The 22500-nt window shown below is 53.7% G+C and overlaps 1 protein-coding gene across 5 annotated transcripts in view; it reads left to right on the forward strand.

Moving 5' to 3' along the window:
- The window catches only part of zfhx3b (zinc finger homeobox 3b), a 131966-nt gene that overhangs the window by 36950 nt on the left and 72516 nt on the right, over window positions 1–22500 (forward strand). For 4 of the 5 annotated variants that reach the window (XM_027007437.3, XM_081709230.1, XM_081709216.1 and 1 more), the window contains exons 2-3: window positions 9863–12962; window positions 15785–16281. In XM_027007437.3, the coding sequence (XP_026863238.2) occupies window positions 9899–12962; window positions 15785–16281 (3561 nt within the window). In that variant the 5' untranslated portion in view covers window positions 9863–9898. The remainder of the gene's footprint in view (window positions 1–9862; window positions 12963–15784; window positions 16282–22500) is intronic. The other variant, XM_081709237.1, reaches the window with a different exon arrangement.

Below are 22500 nucleotides of genomic sequence, written 5' to 3' on the forward strand. Positions count from 1 at the left end.
ACCTCTCTTCTGACCCACGTTTCCACAGACAGGCTTCTTTCACTGGTCTGGAGCCCCTGATCCTACAGATAATTACACAGCAATGTAAATTACGGCGAGGCGGCACCCAGCTGTGGCTCCACCCACGCAGCCTGGTTCTCCGGCTCCCCCTGGGTCCCCCTGGGTCCGTGCCACAGCTCACGGCTAAACACAACACACCACATCTCTGCACAAGCCCCTGACTGTGGTCAATCTTGCATAAATCCCTGACAGATGATACTTTCTACTGCTCTCTCTCATACTCACTCACTCTCTGTCTGTCTGTCTGTCTGTCTGTCTCTCTCTCTCTCTCTCTCTCTGTCTCTCTCACACATTCACTCTTTCTTTCCCTTCCTCTGTCGTTTTCTGCTGCACAGCATGTGAAGTTCAGAGGGAAAACATCTTTGGTTAATATTTAACAGCCAGGTCCTGTGGGGTAAGGGGTGGAGCAGAGAGCTCTGAGCAGCTGAAACTAATAGGCAGGCTCTCTCGCTCTCTCTCTCTCTCTCACACACACACACACACACACACACACACACAGACACACACACAGAATACATGTTTCTGTCCTCTAAGGAATGTGCTGTTTCTCATCCAGGCTTTGACCTGTTCACCCCCTGTTGACACGTGACAGGGATTCCTCAGACTGGTGGAGAACTGCACTGACCTCTCTCTTTCTCTCTCCAGCCCTCTCACACACACACACACACACACACACACACACACACACACACACACACACTGTGCCCAGTCACCACAGTTGAGTGCCCGGCCCAGACAGAGTCTTCTTTAAGACGGGGGACAGTCTGAGGTCCTGCCTCTGTCTCACTGCCGGTCTCTATTCCCTCTGTCTACCTCTAGACGGGTGCTCGGTGCAGCTGGGCTCCAGATGTCAGACACACGTTACGAGATGCGGCACGCGGAGGCCGGCGATAAGAGCGCTGTGGCGCGTTGCGCGGCTGCGGCTCGGGTCTGGGCTCGGTTCAACTAGATGTTGCGGTCTGGGCGATGCGAACTTTGACAGGCCGTGTCATGATCGTGCTTCACTTCCCAAACACGGCCCTGCGTGTGTGATTTATATCTAACAGGTGCTGCTGCAGTGTGCAGGACCACAGCAGTGTGTGTGTGTGTGTGTGTGTGTGTGTGTTCCTGTGTATGGATTAGCTTTAGGGTTAGAGTTTGTACTGAGCAGAGCCTCACACAGAGTAAATGGAGTCACCAACTACACAGGGACCAGGGTGTGTGTGTGTGTGTGTGTGTGTGTGTGTGTGTGTGTGTGTGTGTGTGTGTGTGTGTGTGAGCAGATGTGTTCACTGCCTCCTTTTCTTTTCGGGGGAACATTCCAGGAGCTCTGGCCAGGTAGAACAGCCCAGATCTCCTAATCAAATGAACCGTTCGGCCCTCAAACGTGTCTCCGTAGCACACTGCAGTTTTTCTCCGCCTCTGAGCTGGGCGAGCTTTTCCTTATGCGTGTCCTGACATGCTTGCTGCCTGAGAGGCTGTTTGAAGTGCTCCCCTGCCCCCACGCCTGGCTGGCTTTCCGACCTGACCCCAGGCCACCCTGGTGCACTCGCTCTTTCTCTCGCTGCTGTTTGTTTTCTCTTCATGTTTTTCTTCCCCGTCTTCCTCTGCCGACGGTTTCGGGAAGGTGTCAGGGTCTCCTTCGTAGCACAGCTCCCGTCCCCACCAAACCGCGACGACGAACCCCAACTGCCTGATTGTGTGACTTTATCTGCGAAGTTTAGAGTGAGATTTCATCTACTGTCCTTAAGAACAAAGGTGCCCTAGTAAATCTGAGGAGAAAATGATGTGAATAAATTACATGTGCTCCAGTGAGCTTTGAGATATGGGTATAAACTAAAACTGGCAAGCAAAACAGCAGATGGAGAATTATAATATGCCAGTGAAGATGCGCGTGGGTCGTATGTGCCCAGCGTCAACATAGCTGTCCGATCCTTTATTCCTTATGTTGCAATAGTAGAGGCTCTTGGTTGGCCTGGCATACGCAGCGGTGGAGAGACGTTGGGACCTAACTGGGAACGTACGTGCTGTAGGCCGGGAGGAGCTGGCAGCAGCACGAGTGCCGTCAGCAGGAATCCTCTGCTCTCTCCCGGCCAGTGCGGAAAACTCCCACGGTCAGGTTATTCTTTAAAAAAAGGGAGAGTGTCTCACATAAAGACGAGGTTTAAGGCAACCCCACATCCTTTGCGCTCTCTGTCTCTGTCTCTCTCTCTCTCTCTCTCTCTCTCTCTCTCTCTCTCTGTCTCTCTCTCCTTCCCTCCTCCCATTTCCCTCTTCTTTGTTTTCTGTAAACGTCTGAACATTCACAGAAGCCACACTCTTCGTCTGCTTCCCTCATATTGTACACAGGGTATATCATTCCCTTTACTTTATTAACGCTCCGTAATTCCTTAAAGGAGGCGGAGAGGGAGAGCAGATCCCAGCCGTCCCTTGAGGTTTATTGTTTAAAGTGCAGCACGGCTCATTCCCAGGATAAAGATTTCAGCTAAGCAGAGAGGAATTCAGGCCAGGACTCATAAAAGAAGTATTTGTGTACCAGAAAGATTTTTGCTCTTTCTTTCCAAATCTGTGTCATTAATGACTTTAGCAAATGTGTAGTAGAGAGTCATGACGAGGCGATGCCTGGTCCTCAATAAAGACCACTGATTATTAGACCAGGATATCCACGCCGGAGAATTAAAGCCTGGCTCACCACTGGCCTTCATGTTTTTATCTGTCTGTCTCTCTCTGTCTCTCTCCTTCACCTGCGAATAAAATCATTTACACAGAATAGTTTCCCTGGGTTAACCTCTAATTCCGTGTGTGTGCGTGTGGTGCGTGCGCACGACCCGAGGCACGTTCATGGACATGGGTGTAGCTCACGGAGGGGCTTCTATCTCCTGGCTACGTTACACAGACTCTCAGATGTCCTCTCAGGAGGTGAGGCACCTGTTGGGTGCAGCACTCATGTTTCCGGCTCTCCGGGCACCTGTGCCGTCCGGGGCATCTCAGCTTCCTCCTTGGGTTCAAACACTGAACAAAACGGAAGGGTTCACCCTCCCCTCTCCGCTCGCTAGCCTTTGCAGCATCTCGGTGCGTCCACGCTTAGCCCCTCCCATTCGTGTGGCTCCACCCCCCCAGCTTCATCCCTTTGGTCCACTCTTGTCAACTTACAAACTTGTCCGCTCCTCTGTTATGACTTGCCCACACATTCTCACAGCGTGTTTGCCTGACACCAGGGAGGGTAACTATCCCTTTAAGAATATGCTTCCTGGTTAATTTGGCTAACTCCAGGTGTGTTTCCCCCCCCCCCCCCCTCCCTCTCTCTCGCTCCTTCTCTCTCTCGCTCCCTCTCTCTCTCTCTCTCCCTCCCTCTCTCTCTCTCTCTCTCTCTCTGAACTGTATTTTACCAGGTGTGGGCCTGGGTCATAAGTGAGGTATTTGTTTTTCAGATTAGTTCAAAAGTCTGAGTATTAAAGGCACGTCCTCCAGGCACAGACGGTTCCGACCCGGGCCCGGCCCACTGCTCCCCTCCCCTCTTAACGACACTTAACGCCAGGCAGGTCCCATCTCAGTCTCGGGTTGGGGGGGATCGGGTGCAGCTCGGGCAGTGACCCATGCGAGTCGGACCCAGCAGTGGTCCTGCTCTGAAACGCCGGCATGGAGAGAGGATGGTGATAAACGGTTTTATCATCGGCCTGGCAATCAATAATGCGGCTTCTTAAGGTTTAATATTTCAATGCTATTGATCATTTTAACAGCTGTGTTTGTGGTCGGCTTGCCTTAACTGCAGGCGAGAGGGAGGGAGAGAGAGTCACACTAAGGGAAGGAAGGTGAACTGAGCAGAGAGGTCAGAGTTAGAGACCGGATCATCTGTGTTGGCAGGGTTAAACTTTATTGCAGATGAAATATGATATTTCCTATTATAATTCTCTCTCTGTCTTGCTGTCTAGCAGGGATTTTTGGGCTTCCTTTTAACTGCTGTCATTTCCCTGCACAAGCGGACAGAGGTCCATCTTCCACTTTGACTCATTCTGCATTTCACTTTTAGCTTTTGCGCCCAGAAAGAACAAATGAACGCAGAAGTGAAATATGCCCACTTCAGGCTTTTTGTCAGCTCAGTCTTGTCTCCTCCTCCCCACTTTCTCCGCGTCTCCAGAGAGTGTGGACGCCTGCTTCCTTTGGCTATTTATAGAGGAGATTTGATCATTAATGAGAATGAGAAGCTTTTGGGCTCTGGTGGTTTTGGCTGGGGTAACACCTGCAACCGTCACCTGCTGACCTCTAGGTCAAGGTGCAGAAGCGAATGACCTGTGTGTTCAGGCTTCCACCTGGTGAGCCAGTCCACACGTCACCAAGGCAACTGTTTCCATGCTGCCGCACATGTGTGTCAAGCAGAACACACTTACAGTACGTGATCGATTGCACAATTGATTGGGCTTGTGAGTATGGTACTTAAAGGGAAACACACACACATGCCTAGGGCCTAACAGACGGGCTTTAACACCACCAGCGTGGCTGATCATCTTTGACTACGCCACACTGTTCGTAATGTACCGCCCTGCCGTAACGTACGCTTTACCTAAATGAACCACTGAGGGAAACAACACCCCCCTCCCGCCCCTGGCTGGTTTAGCTAGAAAGTTTATTTTTGCTCTTCTAGAAACTGCACCTTCTCCTTTTCCATTTTTAACCCGACACTTTTGCAGAAACGTTTGTTCCGTGATCACATGGCCAAGGTCACCCTGGGTTGCTGCATACAGGGGAGTTGATTCCCCCCCTTTGAAATGTTCTTTTTGTGCATATCATTTTAAACAGGGGAGGAATGAATATGGCTTTGGGGCGAACCGAATCACTTAGCAAGAGCATCGGCGAGCAGGGACTGTAATAGGATGTATTTTTAATGGGAGGACGTGGCTGTGTGGCGTGGGCGGGGGGAGCTCTGGCCCTCCGCCCGTCTCCCTGCGTCCCTCGCTAATTTGCGGGAGAGCGGAGTATCCCTGCTGCTCCTGCCATCGCTCTGCTTGCACCTCGCAACACCCGGACAGCGCCCACGCGCGCCTGCCCGCCTGCCCCGAGTAATTAACCTACGGCTAATTAACTGCTTCTAATTACACCGGTGCGGCTGTTTCTATCGCACTCTCCAAACGTGAGGAGACACCCGGCCTGCACGCGCGAATCCCTCCTCTCCGGGTTCTGAAGACCCTCCAGCTCCTAGCCGGCTGGTAGAGCGTAATGACGTCCTCTCTTAACTCCACCCTGCTGGACAAAGCCTCTTGCCCTCCCACCGTTTCGCTCCATTGATTGCGTTTACAGGTCTTATGATATTACCCGAGAGCAAAAAAAAAATCATCGCCAAGATTCTGTTTCACATCCTAGAACAGAAAAAGCTATTGATACCGCCGAATCAATTCGTCTGTTTTTCAAGCCTGAGACCAATTAGTAACAGATGAGCTTGCAGATGTTTACGGTTATAGAAAGTCACCGAGGAGTAACTCATTTCCACAACAAACAAAATCCATAAAGCGGAGCCAGGGTACATGCGGAGCGCTCCGGCCCGCTCTGTTTCCACGGCCACAGTCTGGCCGTGGTGGCACTGCGAGGCCGAGGCAGGTGCGCACTGGGAAACGGAGTTTGGCCGTGCGTCGCTGTAATGCTGTCCGTGGTTCGTGCGAGGGAGGTGATTGGCTAGCGCCGGTGGCGGCGGCATGCCACGGATAGCTGTGCTGTCTCATTCTTGATCTGCTCCCAGCACTCTCTACTGATCCCCTCGCTTTCCCTCCAGCCCAGGTCCTTCAGAGTCGCTGCTATTTCTGTAGCTCAGACTGATAGCTAGAAGATCATTGATTTTACGGGAAGCCGTGTTTACAGCCCCAGTGCCATCGACCCGAGGCGACTTTTTCCCCCTGAATTGGCGGCTGTACTGTAGCGTCCCTGTGTCTGCATTAAACACTCTGGAGGAGGAGGAGGGAGGGAGGAAGGGCCCAGTGCCTCGCTGTTTACCTCTCATGTTAATGAACCTGGTATCGAATGAACTGTGGCGAGGAAGGCCGAATTGCCGCGTCCCAGTCGCCGAAGTGTGGCCCTGCTCCTCTGCGCTCTGAGTCTAATTTTATACGTCCAGTCATCAGGCTATTTCAGGCTCACACCTACAGATTAAATTTAGCCCTACGTGTGAGACGCAGCAGAGTGCGTGTGTGCGGTGGAGGCGTTTAAGAGGCGGGTGGTCGCGGGCTTCTCCAGTAGCCGGGCGGTCTCCTCCACCGGTGTTACACGTAGCTGATTTGAGCCAGGCGCATTACCCCGCCCCCAGACCATGGGCTCTAAACGTGACTTGTCAGCATGGGCATAAGAACCAGGGATTAGGCAGGCCAGGAGCCTTGTCAGGCTTTAGGGCAGGCCGAAGGCCGAGGGCTGAGGGCGAAGCCGTCTCTCTACATATATGTGTGATTAATTGGGTCGGGCTTAGCAGTCGAATCCCCTGTTCACTGCAGGCGGAGGACTACAATGCTCAATGAACACGTCCCCAGTGCAACATCAAAGCCCAGTCTGCTTTATCAATACCAGCCCTGCCTTTTCACGTCTTCCTGTAACTTGCTTAGCATTTACGCCATTGATTTTTCAATAAGCGGCCTAACCCTGTGGTGGTCCGTGATGGCTAGATCTCCGACAGGCTTGAGGAGAGGAGAGCCCCCCCTCCCGCTGGAGACCGCCGGGGTGCTGTTTCGCTTCGGGGGCAGGTCGTGCTGGAACAGAAGGCACAGGTTGCCCTGGAGAGAGCGTGAGGTCCTGGGGGAGGGACCGGGGCCCTGGGACTAGCCCCATGGGGGTCCCCAGCTGGACCTAAGTGCGAGGTAATTCCCCAGGAGAGTGGATGGAGCTGGTGGATCTGTGTGCCTCTAATCGCATGGCTGCCCAGCCTGTAACTCCTCCCTCACTCGGCCAGTAAATCCCGCCTAATGAACGGTACCGTAAATAAAAACTTATCTCGTTTTCTGTCCTCTCTAAATGACAGCCAGAACACTCTCTGAGAGCATTCATTGGGTCCTGGGCTTTTTAGCAGACTGGCTGCTCTGCTTCAGGCTAAAGGCAGAGTGAGCTTTCCCGCTAATGCATGCGGAGAAGACCAGCGTGCACCTTCTTGAGCCTGCGCCAGACAGGCGGGAAGATTCCGGTCTCCTTCTTGGAGGGGCGGGACTTGACGGACGTTCTCTGTCCATACGCGGGAACACAGGCAACGGTATTCCTGCGCACTCCCAAGGACTGGCGTGCTAACTCGGTCGGACGTGGCGTGTTCCAGGGCCGTTGTGTCGTCTAGCATGTAGCCTGTTTTTGTGTGCGCAATGAGCAAGGTTGCCATGTTCCTTCTTATCGAGGAGGAAGCCGCCTCCCTGAACAGACACGGCCAGGAATTCTCAACCCTTACTGTGCGTCCAAACTTGTTTCGACTGCCTGTCACAGTGACCTGCCTGTTTAAAAGCCTGAAGACTCCGTCCTGCCATTATGGGGCAAGTGGGAAAAAGTGCTGTGTACATTTTGTTGTTTAGCACCGTAAATCCTTCAGAGTAACTAATCCTGGTTACAAGGCAGGGAAACTTCCACATCGGAGCAGCAGCGTAATGTGTTTGCTTATGAGCGGCGTGAGCAGAGAGACTTACATGCATGCACTTTTCCTGCTGAAGAGCGCCTGCATGTCTGTGTCGGCCCTTGCCAGAGCTGATCGGAGATGAAAGTTTCCTCAACTTTAAATGGGTGTCATGAGGAAGCAGACCTCCAGAAGACAAACAGAATTCCGTGTGTCTGCCTGTCTGTGACTGGCAGACTGCAGACAATCCTATAGCTCGCTGGTAACCCCCCTGGCTTATTGTATTGGACCATTCCTAATCCCAGTTTAAAGCCTGGTCCTGTTTTTGTGTGAGCGGCGAATGCTGCCAGCCGACCCGGGCCCTTTGGATCCGGCCCCGGAGAGGAAGTCATCGGAAGTGTTTGGCACATCTAATGAAATGTGTGTTATGGCACACTTTTGAGTCGAAGCGCGTAGCTGTGGACGCTGGCCGTGGGTGTTCGGGGTCAGGCTGTTACCATGGGAAACCAACAAGCCAAGCTAGGGACAGTCCACTGGAGACATGATTTAAGCTTTAGGTCATTTTTACACCATTTTTAGATGTTTTTTGGCAAGAAACAGAAACTGATTGTTTTTTGAAACTTAAAACGTTTTTAAGGCTATTTTGTAAATTCTTTCCATTGGAGATTTTCAAAATGGCTGACTGTTACTTCCCCAATATTTACTTTTTGCCAGAGATGATGTTTATTGCAAACAAAACCACCTTATTATCCCTGTGTAGTTATTCACTTAGAGTATGTGCATAATTTATGTCGTGTGTATACATTTTGTTTTAACTGCCTGAAAAAAAGAAAAAAGACGGCATATGCTAACGACTTTAACCGTTGTGTGAGTCCTGGGGGGGGGGGGGGTGTATTTTCATCAGACATTCGTGAAGAGGGCGTCAGACCTTATCAGTCTCCCCAAGCCAAGCCCTCTTCTGTTAATATATTTGGGGGTTGGGGATTCGGGGGTCGACTGCGGATAAAGTGTCTGATCAACGCTGAGATTTGCATCTCTAAGTACATAAGTAAATAAATCAAGTGAGGGCAGGGAGTGTTCTAATCAGACAGGACATGGCGGTTAGCACACTGCCGGGAAAGTCTGCTCATGTAATATTCAGCACTGCGGGGTGAAAGGGCAAAACCAGAGTTATTGGTCACAGCCCGCTCAACCCCTTTAATCAATGCTGCCTGCATCACTTTAATAAAATTATTGGCTCAGCAGTATCTACCCCCCCCCCCCCCCGTCCCTTTGGTCTGGTACGCCCGCTCCGAATCGCAGCCCCGTGGCCCCCAGGTTCTGGGAGAGGTGTTGGACTGCTGGAGTGGTTGAAAGCACCGCTGCGGAGCCAGAGCTAAACACAGCTGCAGTCGGAGTTCCCGCCTGGATGGTGTATTTTAGCTCTCAGATTTATGACTCCCTGCCTAACCTCCCCAATCTCTCTTTATGTTGTGCATACAGCCTGGCATACAAATAATTACCAGGGGAAATAAATGCATATACCATCTGTACCATCCATGTGAGCAGATCTGACAAGGTCATTCCACCTTGCCGTGTGTATTTATTTTTTGGGGGGTTGCGAGTGTGCGTTCTCCGACGCGGAGGTCCTGAAACGGTCTGGCTGATGAATTCAGCAACCTTCAGCTCTCTCCGGATGTGGGAGACGGCTCACGTGCCGATCGCTGGTTTCACCGTGTCTAATTAGCGGCACAATGGCGCTTCTTTGTCCATTAAGTTATTCTGTTACTGTTTCTTAGACCGTGCGCTAATTAAAATCGGATGTACGCGGGAATTCGGGACATGGCAGACTTTGTTGTTTGGAAGGTGAAGATAAAAGATGGTAGTGTGCTGATATGACAGGAAGAGGCATCTGAGCTGGCTTATTAATGCGTGTCTGAGGTATTGTGTTTAAGTACCTAATCTAACCCTAATGAGCTCTCTGTCATTTTCCACCATTAGATCTCGCACTTGCAGTCTCTCGTAATGCACTATACATCAAGCCTGCCCGCGCCTCTCTCTATACATAGCTCTTGCAGTCTATCACGACCCTTTGTACTTCTCTGTGAATGTTTAGCATTAGAGAGCTAGGACTTAGCTTGTATAGAAACAACGCACTGCAAGCACAAAAGAAGCTTTGTCTTTTATCTCGTGGATTTGATACTGTTGAAATGTCTCTGGCTAGCAGTGGCTCTCCATGCTTATCCACCCCATGTCTCTGTCTCTGGTTCTGTCCCTCAGGCCCGGATGCGATGAACGCCTCATGTAGGCATCAGCATGGACAGCTGTGAGTCTCCCGTGGTTTCTGGGACAGACGATGGGCTCAGCTCCTCCATCCTTTCCCAGCAGAAGCAGCAGCCTTGGAACGATCGCCCCAGTGCACAGGTCACTCCCAGCAGCCAGCCCCCTTCTCTGGAGCCCGCGACCCTCCCCGCTCCCTACCCGGGCCAGCTCCAGAACTCCAGTGCGCCCCGCGAGGCCGTGAGGGAGCAGCGACAGACGCAACGGACACTGCCCCAGGCTCCCGGCGACAACTCCGCCGGCAGCCAGCCACATCCCGGCCTAGAGGGCCTGGAGGAGGAGGAAGAGGAGGAGGAGGAGCAGGAAGTGGTGAGCTGCGTAGAGGAGGACGACGATTTGGAAGACTTGGACGAGATGGAGATTGACAGCTGTTTTCCAAGTCTGCAGCCCTTCCCGGGCATGTCCATGGCGACGGTCGGAGCGGCCATGCCCACTCTCGTGCGACAGCCGCCCGCCCGGCGGAGGGACGCGACGGAGAGCGGGAGCGACGAAGGCGAGGAGGAGGAGGAAGAGAGCAGTGACGTGGAGAACCTAGCTGGGGAGATCGTCTACCAGCCTGACGGCTCGGCCTACATCGTGGAAAGCCTCAGCCAGCTGATCCAAAGCGACGGGGGTGTGGCACCTGGCCTGCTCCCCTCAAATTCACTCCCCAGCGGGGGAAAGCTGGAGGAACCTGCCGGGTCCTCCTCGTCCGTTTACCCCCAGATCATCAACACGTTCCACATAGCCTCGTCTTTCGGGAAGTGGTTCGGCCCCTCAGACCAAGGCTTCCCGAGTACCTCATCCCCGGCAGGCCTCAGTCCTGTCCTGCACAGCTTCCGCGTCTTCGATGTACGGCACAAAAGCAACAAGGATTACCTGAACAGCGACGGGTCTGCCAAGAAGTCCTGCGTATCCAAAGATGTTCCCAACAACGTGGATTTCTCCAAGTTCGACGGGCTAGCCATCTACGGCAAAGGCAAGCCCATCCTCATGTGTTTCCTCTGCAAGCTGTCCTTTGGCTACGCGCGTTCCTTCGCCACCCACGCCGTCCACGACCACCGCATGACCCTGTGCGAGGACGAGCGTCGGCTCCTGGGCCACAAACACGTTTCGGCCATCATCCAGGGCATCGGCAAGGACAAAGAGCCCCTCATTAGCTTCCTGGAACCAAAAAACAAGAGCTCTCCTCCACCGCCCACACTGGTGCCCGTGAACTCAGGCCAGAGCTTCTACGGCACGTTCAGCGGGGTCCACTTAGAGGGGGGAAGCGACGGTGGGGCAGGCAGTGGCCTCCTCAGCAAAGACTCGGAGGCGGGTCTCCAGCAGCAGACCCTCCTCGCGCTGGGGGGCCTAGGCAGCCCTAAGCCGCCCTCTCTCGCTTCGACCCCAGGCCCTGCCAAAGACTCTGGCGCCCTGTCCAAGGCACGGGGAGGGAGGTTTGAGGCGCCTGTTGGGAAGGAGGGGACTAAGAGAGAGGAGGAAAGGCACGTGGAGGCCCGTGAGAGCAAGGACCACGTCCTCCGTGGCGAGGACATGGCATCGGAGGAGGAGGAGGAGGAGGAGGAGGAGGAGGAGCTTCTCTTGGACGAAGAGGAGGACGAAGTGGAGGACGAAGGCACCTGCCGCGGCGACGGACAAGCGGGGGAAACGGCTGTCTCTAACCAAAGCATTTCCAAATCTCCTTTATTAATGCCTAGTAGCGTTCTCCAGCCTTCTGCCTCTCCTGCTGCCAGCCCCACGCTTGGCAGCAAAGCAGCGCCTCGTGTGCCCTCGTCCTCCGGCAGGGCGTCGGAGGAGACCACGGCTGCAGACAGTAGGGGGAGGACCTCGGAGATCCCTCTGAGCTTTAACTGCCAGGGGCCCACCGTCCCCATGGCGATGGCGGCAGCCGCCGGCAGAGGGGGCGAGGAGGACGGGGCTGTGTGCTCCTCGACGGGCACCTCCTCTCCTCTCGCCTCCAACGCCGCCGCTGACGAAAGTGCCAATCGAGATAGTGCCACAGCTCCCGAACCAAATGAATGCCCGGCGGAAGGAGACGAGGACGGTGGCTCCCTCCTACACCACCACCACCACCACCATCATCACCACCACCCACACCCTTCGCCCCACACCCACGGCCACTCCCACCACGGGGGCTCCTGCGAGCTGGCTGGCACGGGCGAGTGCGCCCAGGCTCACGGGGCCGGGGCGGGCGTGGGCAGTGGGGTGGAGTGCCCCAAGTGCGACACGGTCCTGGGCTCGTCGCGCTCGCTGGGCGGCCACATGACCATGATGCACTCGCGGAACTCGTGCAAGACGCTCAAGTGTCCCAAGTGCAACTGGCACTACAAGTACCAGCAGACGCTGGAGGCGCACATGAAGGAGAAGCACCCGGACTCCGGCAGCTCCTGCGTGTACTGCAGCAGCGGGCAGAGTCACCCACGCCTGGCCCGCGGCGAGAGCTACACCTGCGGCTACAAGCCCTTCCGCTGCGAGGTGTGCAACTACTCCACCACCACCAAGGGCAACCTGAGCATCCACATGCAGTCGGACAAGCACCTCAACAACATGCAGACGCTGCAGAACGGCGGCTCCATCCCCACGGCCGGCGAGCAGGTGTTCGGTCACGCGCCCGCCGGCGTGGTCAGCGTGCCCCCGGCCACGCAAAGCAGCAGCCATCATGCCAGCCAGCACCACCCGCTGGCGCAACCCCCCGCCCACATGGCCGGGCCCTGCGGCACGCCCTCGCCCACCAAGCCCAAGAGCAAGCCCACCTGGCGGTGCGAGGTGTGCGACTACGAGACCAACGTCGCCCGGAACCTGCGCATCCACATGACCAGTGAGAAGCACATGCACAACATGATGTTGCTGCAGCAGAACGTGACCCAGATTCAGCACGGGAGGCTGGGACTGGGCGCCATGCCCTCGCCCTCCGAGGCCGAGCTGTACCAATACTACCTGACCCAGAACATGAGCCTCCCCCCGGGCCTGAAGATAGATCCCTCCGCCGCGGACGCCCAGTTCATCCTCGGAGGTTTCCACCTGGATCCCAACATGGCTGCTCTGACCCCAGCACTAGGTGAGTTGACTAGAGACAGTCCTTCACAGAGACGTTTTGGACACTGTCTCCCCGATGTCCTCCAGCATTTCTGAGTCATAATTTAATTCGACCGTTTCCAGGTTAAAGTTCCTGTAAACGGACTTTAGGAAGTGACACATGGAATGTCACTGCAGTCAGAAACCACTTCCCTTATTTTATGTGTTCGTATTTTCATCTTTAAGAAAACAAAGTAAGAAAAGAAGGCACGACTGAGCTGACTGGTCCCCACGTCTCTGTGCACACCGTGATGAGAACCGCAGCTGTAATAAACTGCGCGGCACCCCGGTGTGCGCTAGGCGGAACTCCGAAAGCACGCTACACCGAGAGGCCGACGCCTCTGGAGTTCCTTTTCGGTTCAGCGCGCTTTTGATGCGAGTATGATGCAAGGGAAACCCTTTGCTGTGTTCCTTCCCTGAAAGGACAGGATGTCGCCATAACGACAGAGATGTGGTGTGCACCGCACAAAGCACCAAGAGCCACGTCATCGGTCAGGAGCTTTTGTGTGTGTCTGTTGACACACTTCTTTTAAAAAAAAAGAAGTGCGACGTGAATGAATACAGTATCTCACGCACACATGGAGATAGAGTGGGGGAAAAAGTGTGTGCGAGTGTAACAGAGAGAAGAGAAATCCAGACACACACGCAGCTTTCTAACACGAGCCTCGGCTTGCTTTAAGCGTCCACCGTGTGTCACTCTATCTGGGTCATTTTGTCCGGGAAATTCCCCTTGTATAGCCCCCTACACACCTCTCTCTCTCTCTCTCTCTCTCTCTGCAAAGCCTGCAGCTGTACCCTTCATCCACACCTCAGCATTTTCATGCATTTTTATTCCAAAACTGCCGCTGCCGTCACCGGGCTGGCCAACCCGCTCCGTCCTCGCCACTTTGTAATTGCAGCTATAAATTTGATCTTGGTCAAAGAGCGGGAGGTTGACGGGCCCTGGCGCGGGCTAGACAGGAGCAGGGAGACGGCTTTGGCGTGCCAGCTGCAAACCTGCTGTTTTCTCACACTGTCGCCAGGGCAGAGACGTGAGCGAAAATCCGATTATTCCCACTAATTCATTCCGTTTCCCACTCTGTCTCCTTTTCGCCATCTCTTTGGTTTTTGTGCCGGGGAACGTTTAATAAGCAGGTTACAGAAAGGCGACTGGTTGTTAACCTGTGTCCGAATAGTTCCCATCGATCCCACCACAGAATGTGCTGCGTGCGAGTCGGGTCTCCCAATAACAGGACGTTTTTTGGTTTTGCGGCTTTCCATCGCCGCTGTTCTCGTTTACTTCTCTTTTTTTGCTCAGAGAGAGATGACAGATCCTGTCTCACTACCTGCCTCTCCTCTTCCTCTTTTCTTCATCCCCATAAGCTGTGCTGAGAGAAAGTCCGACAGGGCTCTGCTCTGCTCTCGGAGTGAGCTTCTTAACCACACGGTGTTCCGCCAACTCCTGAGAAGAAAAACCCAGTAAAATCCCACACCTAATGAAATTACGGTCTTGGAACCTCCCGGTTTCAGAAAGCTGTCCTAGAGGTGTCCGTTTAGCCCGGCGCTCCAGAGCGTTCCGAGTCCGACATCCAGGTACGAGAGGTGGGAGGTACAGAAATGACACGTGCAACCGGAGAAGGAAAGAAATTGTTGTGTTGGTCAGGGAAATGGAGAGAGGACAGAGGGTTGTAGGAGATGTGAGTGACCTGGAGGGTTAAAGTGGGCGAGACAGGCACAGATAAACCGGGGGGGGGGGGGGGGGGGAGCAGAGATGGAGAGGACGAGAGTGGTGGGCTATGACTGAGTCTGGGGGTCTTGGGAGAGGTCTCCCTCCCCGCTCTGAATGTGCAGGTAATAGAGGGCGGTGGAAGGACTGACTGCTACTGCCATAAATATAAACCAGCTGCTGCAATTAATGTAGTGTAGAGGCAGGCAGGGTCGCCCCCCTCCTCCCCCCTCCTCCTCCTTTTAGCCCCTCCCACCACCCTGACCGGCACTCTCAGACGCTTGGCCGTGTTTGGTGCCCCATTGCCGTTCAAGGGTTCATCCCCGTGTACGTCTCCTCGTCCGGGAGGTCCTGGGTCAGGCGTTTGCCCGTATCGATCGGGCCGGAGGAATTCCAACGGAGAGGTTCGTGTTTCGTCTCCTGAGTTGGTGAGCATAGAGGCTGGAGGTTTGGAGTAATGCAGGTTGGGGAGCCCCTCAGCTCTCCTGTAATGATAGAATAACTTCTTTTTTTCCCCACCGGACCTCACAGTCCCTGGAGTTGATTTAGTGACGGGCTATGAAACTGCAGAAGTCCAAACTGGGCTACGTGTAAATCCATAACTCTCCTACTAGGCACCAGGGCCTGCTTCTTCCCAGAACGCCCAGATTTTCTCCCTCCCTGTCTATCCCTCTCTCTCTCCCTCTCTCCATCTAGTCATCTCTCTGGGTCTGTCTTTCTCCCTCTCCCCTGCCCTGAGCTGAAGGGAAAGGGTGATCTAGGTTTAATAAAATTAAGTGTGTAAATATACACGTGCACATTTACCCTCCAAAGAGCTGCGGAGCAAATCCAGTCTGACGGCGTAGACAAACATGGGCGTTCGTTAAGCGGCTGACCTCTGCACTTTTTCCTCCTTCCCAGAACATTCCTCTACCTCCGGGCGTCACTGCGCGAGCCCACATGCTCTCGGACCGAGCCATTTATTACATTATATACGTACGCCGCCGAATCCCAAGAAAATAAGAAAAAGAACCGGGGCTTAACTGGAAGTGTCAGGCCCGGCCGAAATGCAGAAGTGTAACCCTGCTACGCGTCTGTCCCTGTGTGTCCTGTGTCTCCAGTAGGAGGGGACATGGCCATGGACGTGCGACTGGCCGGGGGGCAGCTGGTGTCCGAGGAGCTGATGACATTGGGGGAGAGCCTGTCGCAGACCACTGACCCCTCCCTCAAGCTCTTTCAGTGCGCTGTGTGCAACCGCTTCACCACTGACAGCCTGGACGTGCTGGGTCTGCACATGGGGGCGGAGCGCTCGCTGCCCGAGGACGAGTGGAAGGCGGTGCTAGGCGACGCCCACCAGTGCAAGCTGTGCCGGTACACCACACAGCTGAAGGCCAATTTCCAGCTGCACTGCAAGACGGACAAGCACGTCCAGAAGTACCAGCTGGTGGCGCACATCAAGGAGGGCGGCAAAAGCAATGAGTGGCGCCTGAAGTGTGTCGCCATCGGCAACCCCGTGCACCTGAAGTGCAACGCCTGCGACTACTACACCAACAGCCTGGAGAAGCTCCGCCTACACACGGTCAACTCCCGCCACGAGGCCAGTCTCAAGCTCTATAAGGTGAGTGGCCGTCCCTCAGTGGGTGCATGTAGCTGGCATGTTTGACTACGTATCCCATAATTCCTATTGCACCAGGCCAGTGAGGGGATGGGCGGTCCGTTTCCGGCACTGTTCCCAGGCTGTGAGCCCTGGTGGACCGGAGGGGCGGGAGCAGAGATGCAAGGGGGCACATGGCTCAGCAGAGGGGTGGAATGGAGGGTTGGCGGGACGAAATTGCTGGAAGAGGGTTTGAAGAAGTGCGAAGTGAGAGAGGGGAGAGAGAGAGAGAGAGCGAGAGAGAGAGAGCGAGAGAGAGAGAGGGAGAGGGAGAGAGAGAGAGAGAGAGAGGTTTGGTGCTAATACTCTTCGGAGCGGGAAAGGCAGAATCATTCTCGACAGCCGTATTGATTTTCGCCGGACCTGGAGTTTCACCTTCTTCTCTAATTATTCCATAATAGCCAATGGATGAACACTCTCCCAACACATGGCTATAAATCTAACAGGCCTGAGTCCACTTAGACATCTATCCTGAGTGTCTGCAGCCCTGGCTCACGCTGCGCTTAACACAAGCTGGCACCAAAGCGCACAGCACTTCTGGGCATGGTCCTCTCCTCTGGTCATCTCGGCCCCTACATATGAACATTAGCTCATAGATTATACACTCACACGCATGTATTAACACGTGTTAAAACACGTGCACACACACACACACACACACACTCCTTCCTCACTTCTTAGCTCACTCAGATCTCTCAGCCTGATTTACACAAAGGACTCCACTCCATTTTCAAGTGTTGAGCTCTCGGAGAGTAAATGGTCGAAAACAAACAGCATGCTCTACGGCGTTTGATTCGAGGAGCGTTTACAAGAGCGAGGCCCTTGTTTCCTTGTTCTCTCGGCGCTCTGCGTTTGGCGTGTTAATCGCGTTAGCAAGTGGCGCTAAAACGGAGCCGTTTGGACTGAGCTCCGCTGAGCCCGGCGCCTCGTTGCAGAGGCGCTGAGCTCGTGCGCACTTCCAGCTTGCTGATGGCTTTATTGCAGACTTCCTGTCTACGGGCTCTTTACACCCCGAGTTGTCCCGCACACTAACGGAGAGGAATCGTTTCTCAGCACTCCATTAAAGGGGAAGGTGTGACACATTGCTCCCAGGTCTGCCATAACTCCCTCGCCCTGCGACCCCCGGGGGGGAGGGGGGTGCGGAGAGAGGGGGGTGGGCTCAACGGCTGTGCCGAGGCGGTGGACGGCTTTGATGGACAGTAAGGAGCCTCCTTCCTACTTCCTGAGGCCTCAGAGCCTGACTCAAGCCCCGACACGCTACTGGGATGTTTACAAATACCACAACTCAGATATGTAGCATGAGCCACATGGCTAGCCCACGGCGGAGGGGCGGAGCCTCGACTAGCTGCAGGCTGTGTTTTAGACCCAGAGAAGGAGGTCCAGCACATGCCGATGCAAATTGCCATTCCATTCCTTGGGCGTGTTTGGATTAAAAGCCACTCGAGGGCTCCTGTTGTTGTGTGTTGAGGTTGTTTTCCCAGGCATCGTCACTTCTCTTCTCCCGAGGAAAAGCGTGGCGGCAGCTTAGATGAGCGAGGCTCGTCTCACTTTAAACACGCTGCTTTGTGGAGGCTTACGGATGTTAGACACGTTGGAGCACGCTCATTTTTAAGCTCTAAGCTGCTTAAAACAGTTCCTCTACTACCCCACCCACCCCACTCCACCCCAGAGTCCCCCTCCACCCTCCCTGCCTGCAGAGACGTAGGGCATGGTGCCCTACAGCCATGCAGGCCCCTCCCCGCCAGCCCTGCCAAGCCCGCCCTCCCCGCCCCTCAGCTGCGCCAGTCTTGCCCGCAAATGAAGACGTTCGCAGCTCGACAAGAATTATTACTAAGTTTTTGCCACCTTACAAATGTGATTAGCGGGAACACGGCCATGCAAAGGCTGCGCGGTTACTGACAGCGACGTCGTGGCTGTCACGGCGCCTCGGATTTACGACTCTGGTCAGGGTACTGACAGCCAGGGCCTGACCCAAGCCTACGAGGAGGGAGAGAGAGAGGTGTCATTCCTCACAGAGCAAAATCTCCAGTAAAAGTCCATCAGTTCGACCCTTTTTATAGTGGGAGAAAATAAATCATCAAGTCGGTATAAACAGGGCTGTAAGATGTGGGAGATCCTTGGGACACTTCTCCCAAATCAGACTGGTTTGCGTTAAACAAGCCCTTTGTGTGCACAGCTCCGTATAAATTGGAGCCTGTAATTACTGGAATTAAAAAGGAAGGTTGAAACTGAGGGCTAAGCTGGACGGGATAATTTGAGAGTCTGTGGTATGCAGCCCATATTAGGCCTTTCTAAAAATACACCTCCCCCCACCACTCCACGTATTGGAATGTTCCAGAAACCCATGGAAAGCTCAGGCGAACTGTCCCGACCGCAGGGACCACCACAGAGCTTCAGCCAGGGACGAGTTCGGGCCACTCCAGTTTCAGATGCACCTCTCGCTCGGTCTCTCTCCTCACTGCCGAACTTTGACCCTTCCCTGCACTCTCGAGTTCCCGCCCACCGACTGCTCTGTAGTGGTGAGGCTGATGTCACGATGGTACCCATAAGCACTTGCAGATGTACCACACAACAATGTGCAGGTCGCGCTAAAGTTTAGTCTTCGCTGTTTTTAGCGATGACGGGGTTTGTGTTTTTTTCCGAGGTTCAGAAGTGGAAAAGGTTCAAACTGCCTTACAGTTTCGGTCTCTCAGTAAACTCATGTTCATAAAGTCAGAAGCGTGTGTTCTCACCTTTGACCTTTCTCCCAAGTAAGACTCATCCAATCAGGCTGCAGTCCTTAAGTAGGTCCCCAGACCTTTTTTTTGCGAACCCTTTATTATTTAAATTTAATTTACTGTTTTTACGCCTGATGGACATTCTTGTAAGTCATTTAAATCACAGACTACGTTAAACTCTAATTTGTAATCTCAGCAAATGGTATCGTGAGTAGCACCAATCAATAAATTAGAAGGCCGTGTGTTTTGTAATGAAAGAACATCGGTATACAGAAACCATTTGTGGACTCCGGGCATCTGTTGTGAGTCAGCCGTACACTTGATGAAACTACACTCAATTAAATACCACGATTCTTCATCAGTGTGTTCACTGTACCAGTTTGTGCAGTGCCAGCACATCACTAGCGTTGTAAAATATACAATAAAAGTGTCCTTAAGTAGAAGTACTCTTACGTCTCTGAGAAAGTGTGCTCGAGTTGCAGAAGTCCAGTCACTAATGCACCTCGCTCCTTAAACAAGCCCTGGTCCTCCCTGGACACCCCTGGGACTGGAGTTGGTTTGTTCGTGTGCACAGAAGACTGGTGTCGGTGTTCCCTAAACTCCGCTGTGTCCGTGCAGTCGAGCGTAACGGTACTTGAAAATATCCGCAGGTCAAAGTGGAAGGGAAACAAAGAGTCGACCGTTTCAAGCATTCAAGTAGTTGTACTTGCTGTCAACCCCAAAAAAGAAATTCTTGAAGTACAGTGACTCAAGTCCCATGTAATCACCTACTTTGAGCTCTGGCATACCTTGCAGTCGTTAAAGCGTGTAGGTGAAAGGTTTTTTGTTTTGTTTAGTTTTTCCCTCCCAACACTGGCGCGAACCCGAGCGGCTTGGCGGGGGCAGGGCCTCGCTCAAACTTCCAGGCAGCGTGTCCAGAGCAGCGGGAAGCGCGCAAGGGTTGGCTGGCTACCCTCCTCGTCTCGGGGGCCACTGCGATCTGCACTAATTGAGATTGATTGGATGTTATTTTTCCTCTTGCAAATGTAGTCCATTAGCTTGGCACATGCATAATCAGTTTAGGCCGCAGTTAACCGAGTGTAATCATGTTCTTCGGTGTCTGCTCGCGCAAAATCCACTCCAGATGCCGCTTGGCTATGGAAGGAGGAGACGAAAGTGCCGTCGCTATCACACGGGGAATCTTTACCCAAGAAACCCTCCCCTTCTCCACGTCTCACTCTGTGGAGGAGCTACACGGCTTCGCACACGAGCACGTCCTCGTCGAGTGCACACCCGACGGCGTTTTGCCCTCCAGCGCGTTCCAAAGCGGTAACGCAGAGGGAACATTTTCCCGAGAAGGAGGAACGAGGGAAAGCAGAAAACGGGATAATGCTCGGGAGGAGGTCAGGCATGACACCGCAGAGCGAAACACGTTAGCGTGCTCCTCGATCATGACCCAGCCCCGCAAACCCTGTCCCTGGATTCCACCCCAGTGAGCCCCCCCACCAATAATAGTTATGATCAGCATTAGGAGTTATCCTGCCAGGGCTCGGGACCTCGCACCATCAAAACTAACTGCGGTCGTGCCGGCAAAATAGTTTCCTGTTTTTGTCCTTGTGGCGCAAACGTACAGAGTAATTTTCACTCAAAGTTGCGAGGCTGCGTTTTACCGTCACGACTCTCGCGGAGAAACACGGAGATGCGGCCACGCCCAGACTGTACAAACTAACTAACCCTCCGGACATCGGGCAGCAGTAGCGTGTGTGTGTGTGTGTGTGAGTGTGTGTGTGTGTGTGTGTGTGTGGGTTAAGGAACACAGCAGGTTTGAGAGCGATATAGAGAGCAGGAGGGACGTTTAGACAGAGATCCTCAGCTAATTATCATGGCTGGCCTCTGATTGTTCCGTAATAGTGCTCGGTGGGCAAAAAAGGTTGCTCCTCTTCCAGGAAGAGCTGAGCGCTGATTTACTGGTAGTGCCGTGCTAATAAAGCGCTCATGCCTCATCTGCCCTGCCACCACTCAGACATCTTCCCACCGCTTCCTCCCCGCTGCTCCGCACGGAGTGTAGTCCACCCACCTCGGAGGCTGAGGACCACTACGTCAGCCGACAGGTTTCTCTCCCAAGAACAATTATGCTTGTTAATGTTAATATAAAGGTTCTGTTTTCGTAGTGTGCGTTTTACTCTGTGTGTTGTTGTTGTTGTTTTTTTGCGTAGGTAAATACCCCCATCCCACCACCCCCCTGCCCCATCTGCCCGGAGCACAATGAACTCCAACTCTCTCCAAACGCAGATCGGTTCATTTGTAGAAAAGGGGTGGCGGGCTTTTCCCTAGACGTGGTAGGGGCCAGCGGTTGGCCCGTGGCTGGCCGGGAGAGCTGTCCGTCAGGCAGTACGAGTGTGGGCAGGCGTAGCGTTGGTCCGTTGCAGACTGGGAGGGCCCGAGGCCACATGTCTCTGGCTGTGTGCAGGAATTTCACAACTCCTGTAGCTCCCAGCACGGTAGGGGCCAGGCATTGACCCGCACGCCAGCTGCAGTAGAACTGCTGCTAGTTAGTCTGTGTGTGTGTGTAGCCCACCAGGCACACAGGGTTGGTCCCTCTTTTCTCCTTTTTGTTCCTTCTGAGTGCTGCGTTTGCTACACTTGGCTCACGGTGGCCAGTTTGGGGAGTGGGTGCTGTAGAGAGAGACCCTCACTCCAGCAGAGGACTGAAAAGCCGATATGAGAGTGTTAATAGCTGTTTGTAGGGACCCCCCCCGGAGGCCACCGATTATCTACTGGCACCGGCACGGGGTGTGCGGGTGTAGGCACTGGCGTGGGCTAAACTGTGGGACTGTGAAATAAGTGTGTACCTGTGTGCAATCGGGAGTGTGTGTTGGCTATAACACACAGGTGTGCTTGGCATCCTCGGTAGGTGTGGCATCGTTTCTCATCTGTCCTGAATGTGTCCATTGTTGGCCCTCACACTGGACATGTCTCACTGGTTCCTCCCCACCCTGCACTTATCCGTTAGCCATCTCCTCAAAATTAATAAACAAAGCAAATACCCGTCACCCAGGAGGAACAGGCACAGCACGGCCGCTGGGTGGTCCCGCGCGCCGCTTCACTTGAGATTAAATATCTTTAATCCAACCGACCTGGAAAACTAAACATTCTCTCAAGCCAAATCTTCCCTCTCCCCCTCTCTCTCTCTCTCTCTCCCTCTCTCTCTCTCGCTATGCCTTACTGTTCCCTGCTTCATCCCCCTCTCTCTGTCTCTTTGTGCCTCATATCTGGGGGAAAGAGGATAGGGTTTGCTGTTTACGCGTCGGCTCATTTATTCGCTCAACAGTGGAGTGTTTCACAAAACACCTATAGAGCACAAAGCAGAGGGACCGAGCATAGAAACGGAATAAATAACACTTCTTTAAAAGAGCGGCGCATCACGCCCTGCCTCTTTTTGACTTTTGACGAGGGCCAAACTAGGACTGTGTGCAGAGCCACACCA

This window comes from Electrophorus electricus, chromosome 3, assembly GCF_041902795.1.
Source record: "Electrophorus electricus isolate QZ-2024a chromosome 3, ASM4190279v1, whole genome shotgun sequence".
Taxonomy (NCBI): domain Eukaryota; kingdom Metazoa; phylum Chordata; class Actinopteri; order Gymnotiformes; family Gymnotidae; genus Electrophorus; species Electrophorus electricus.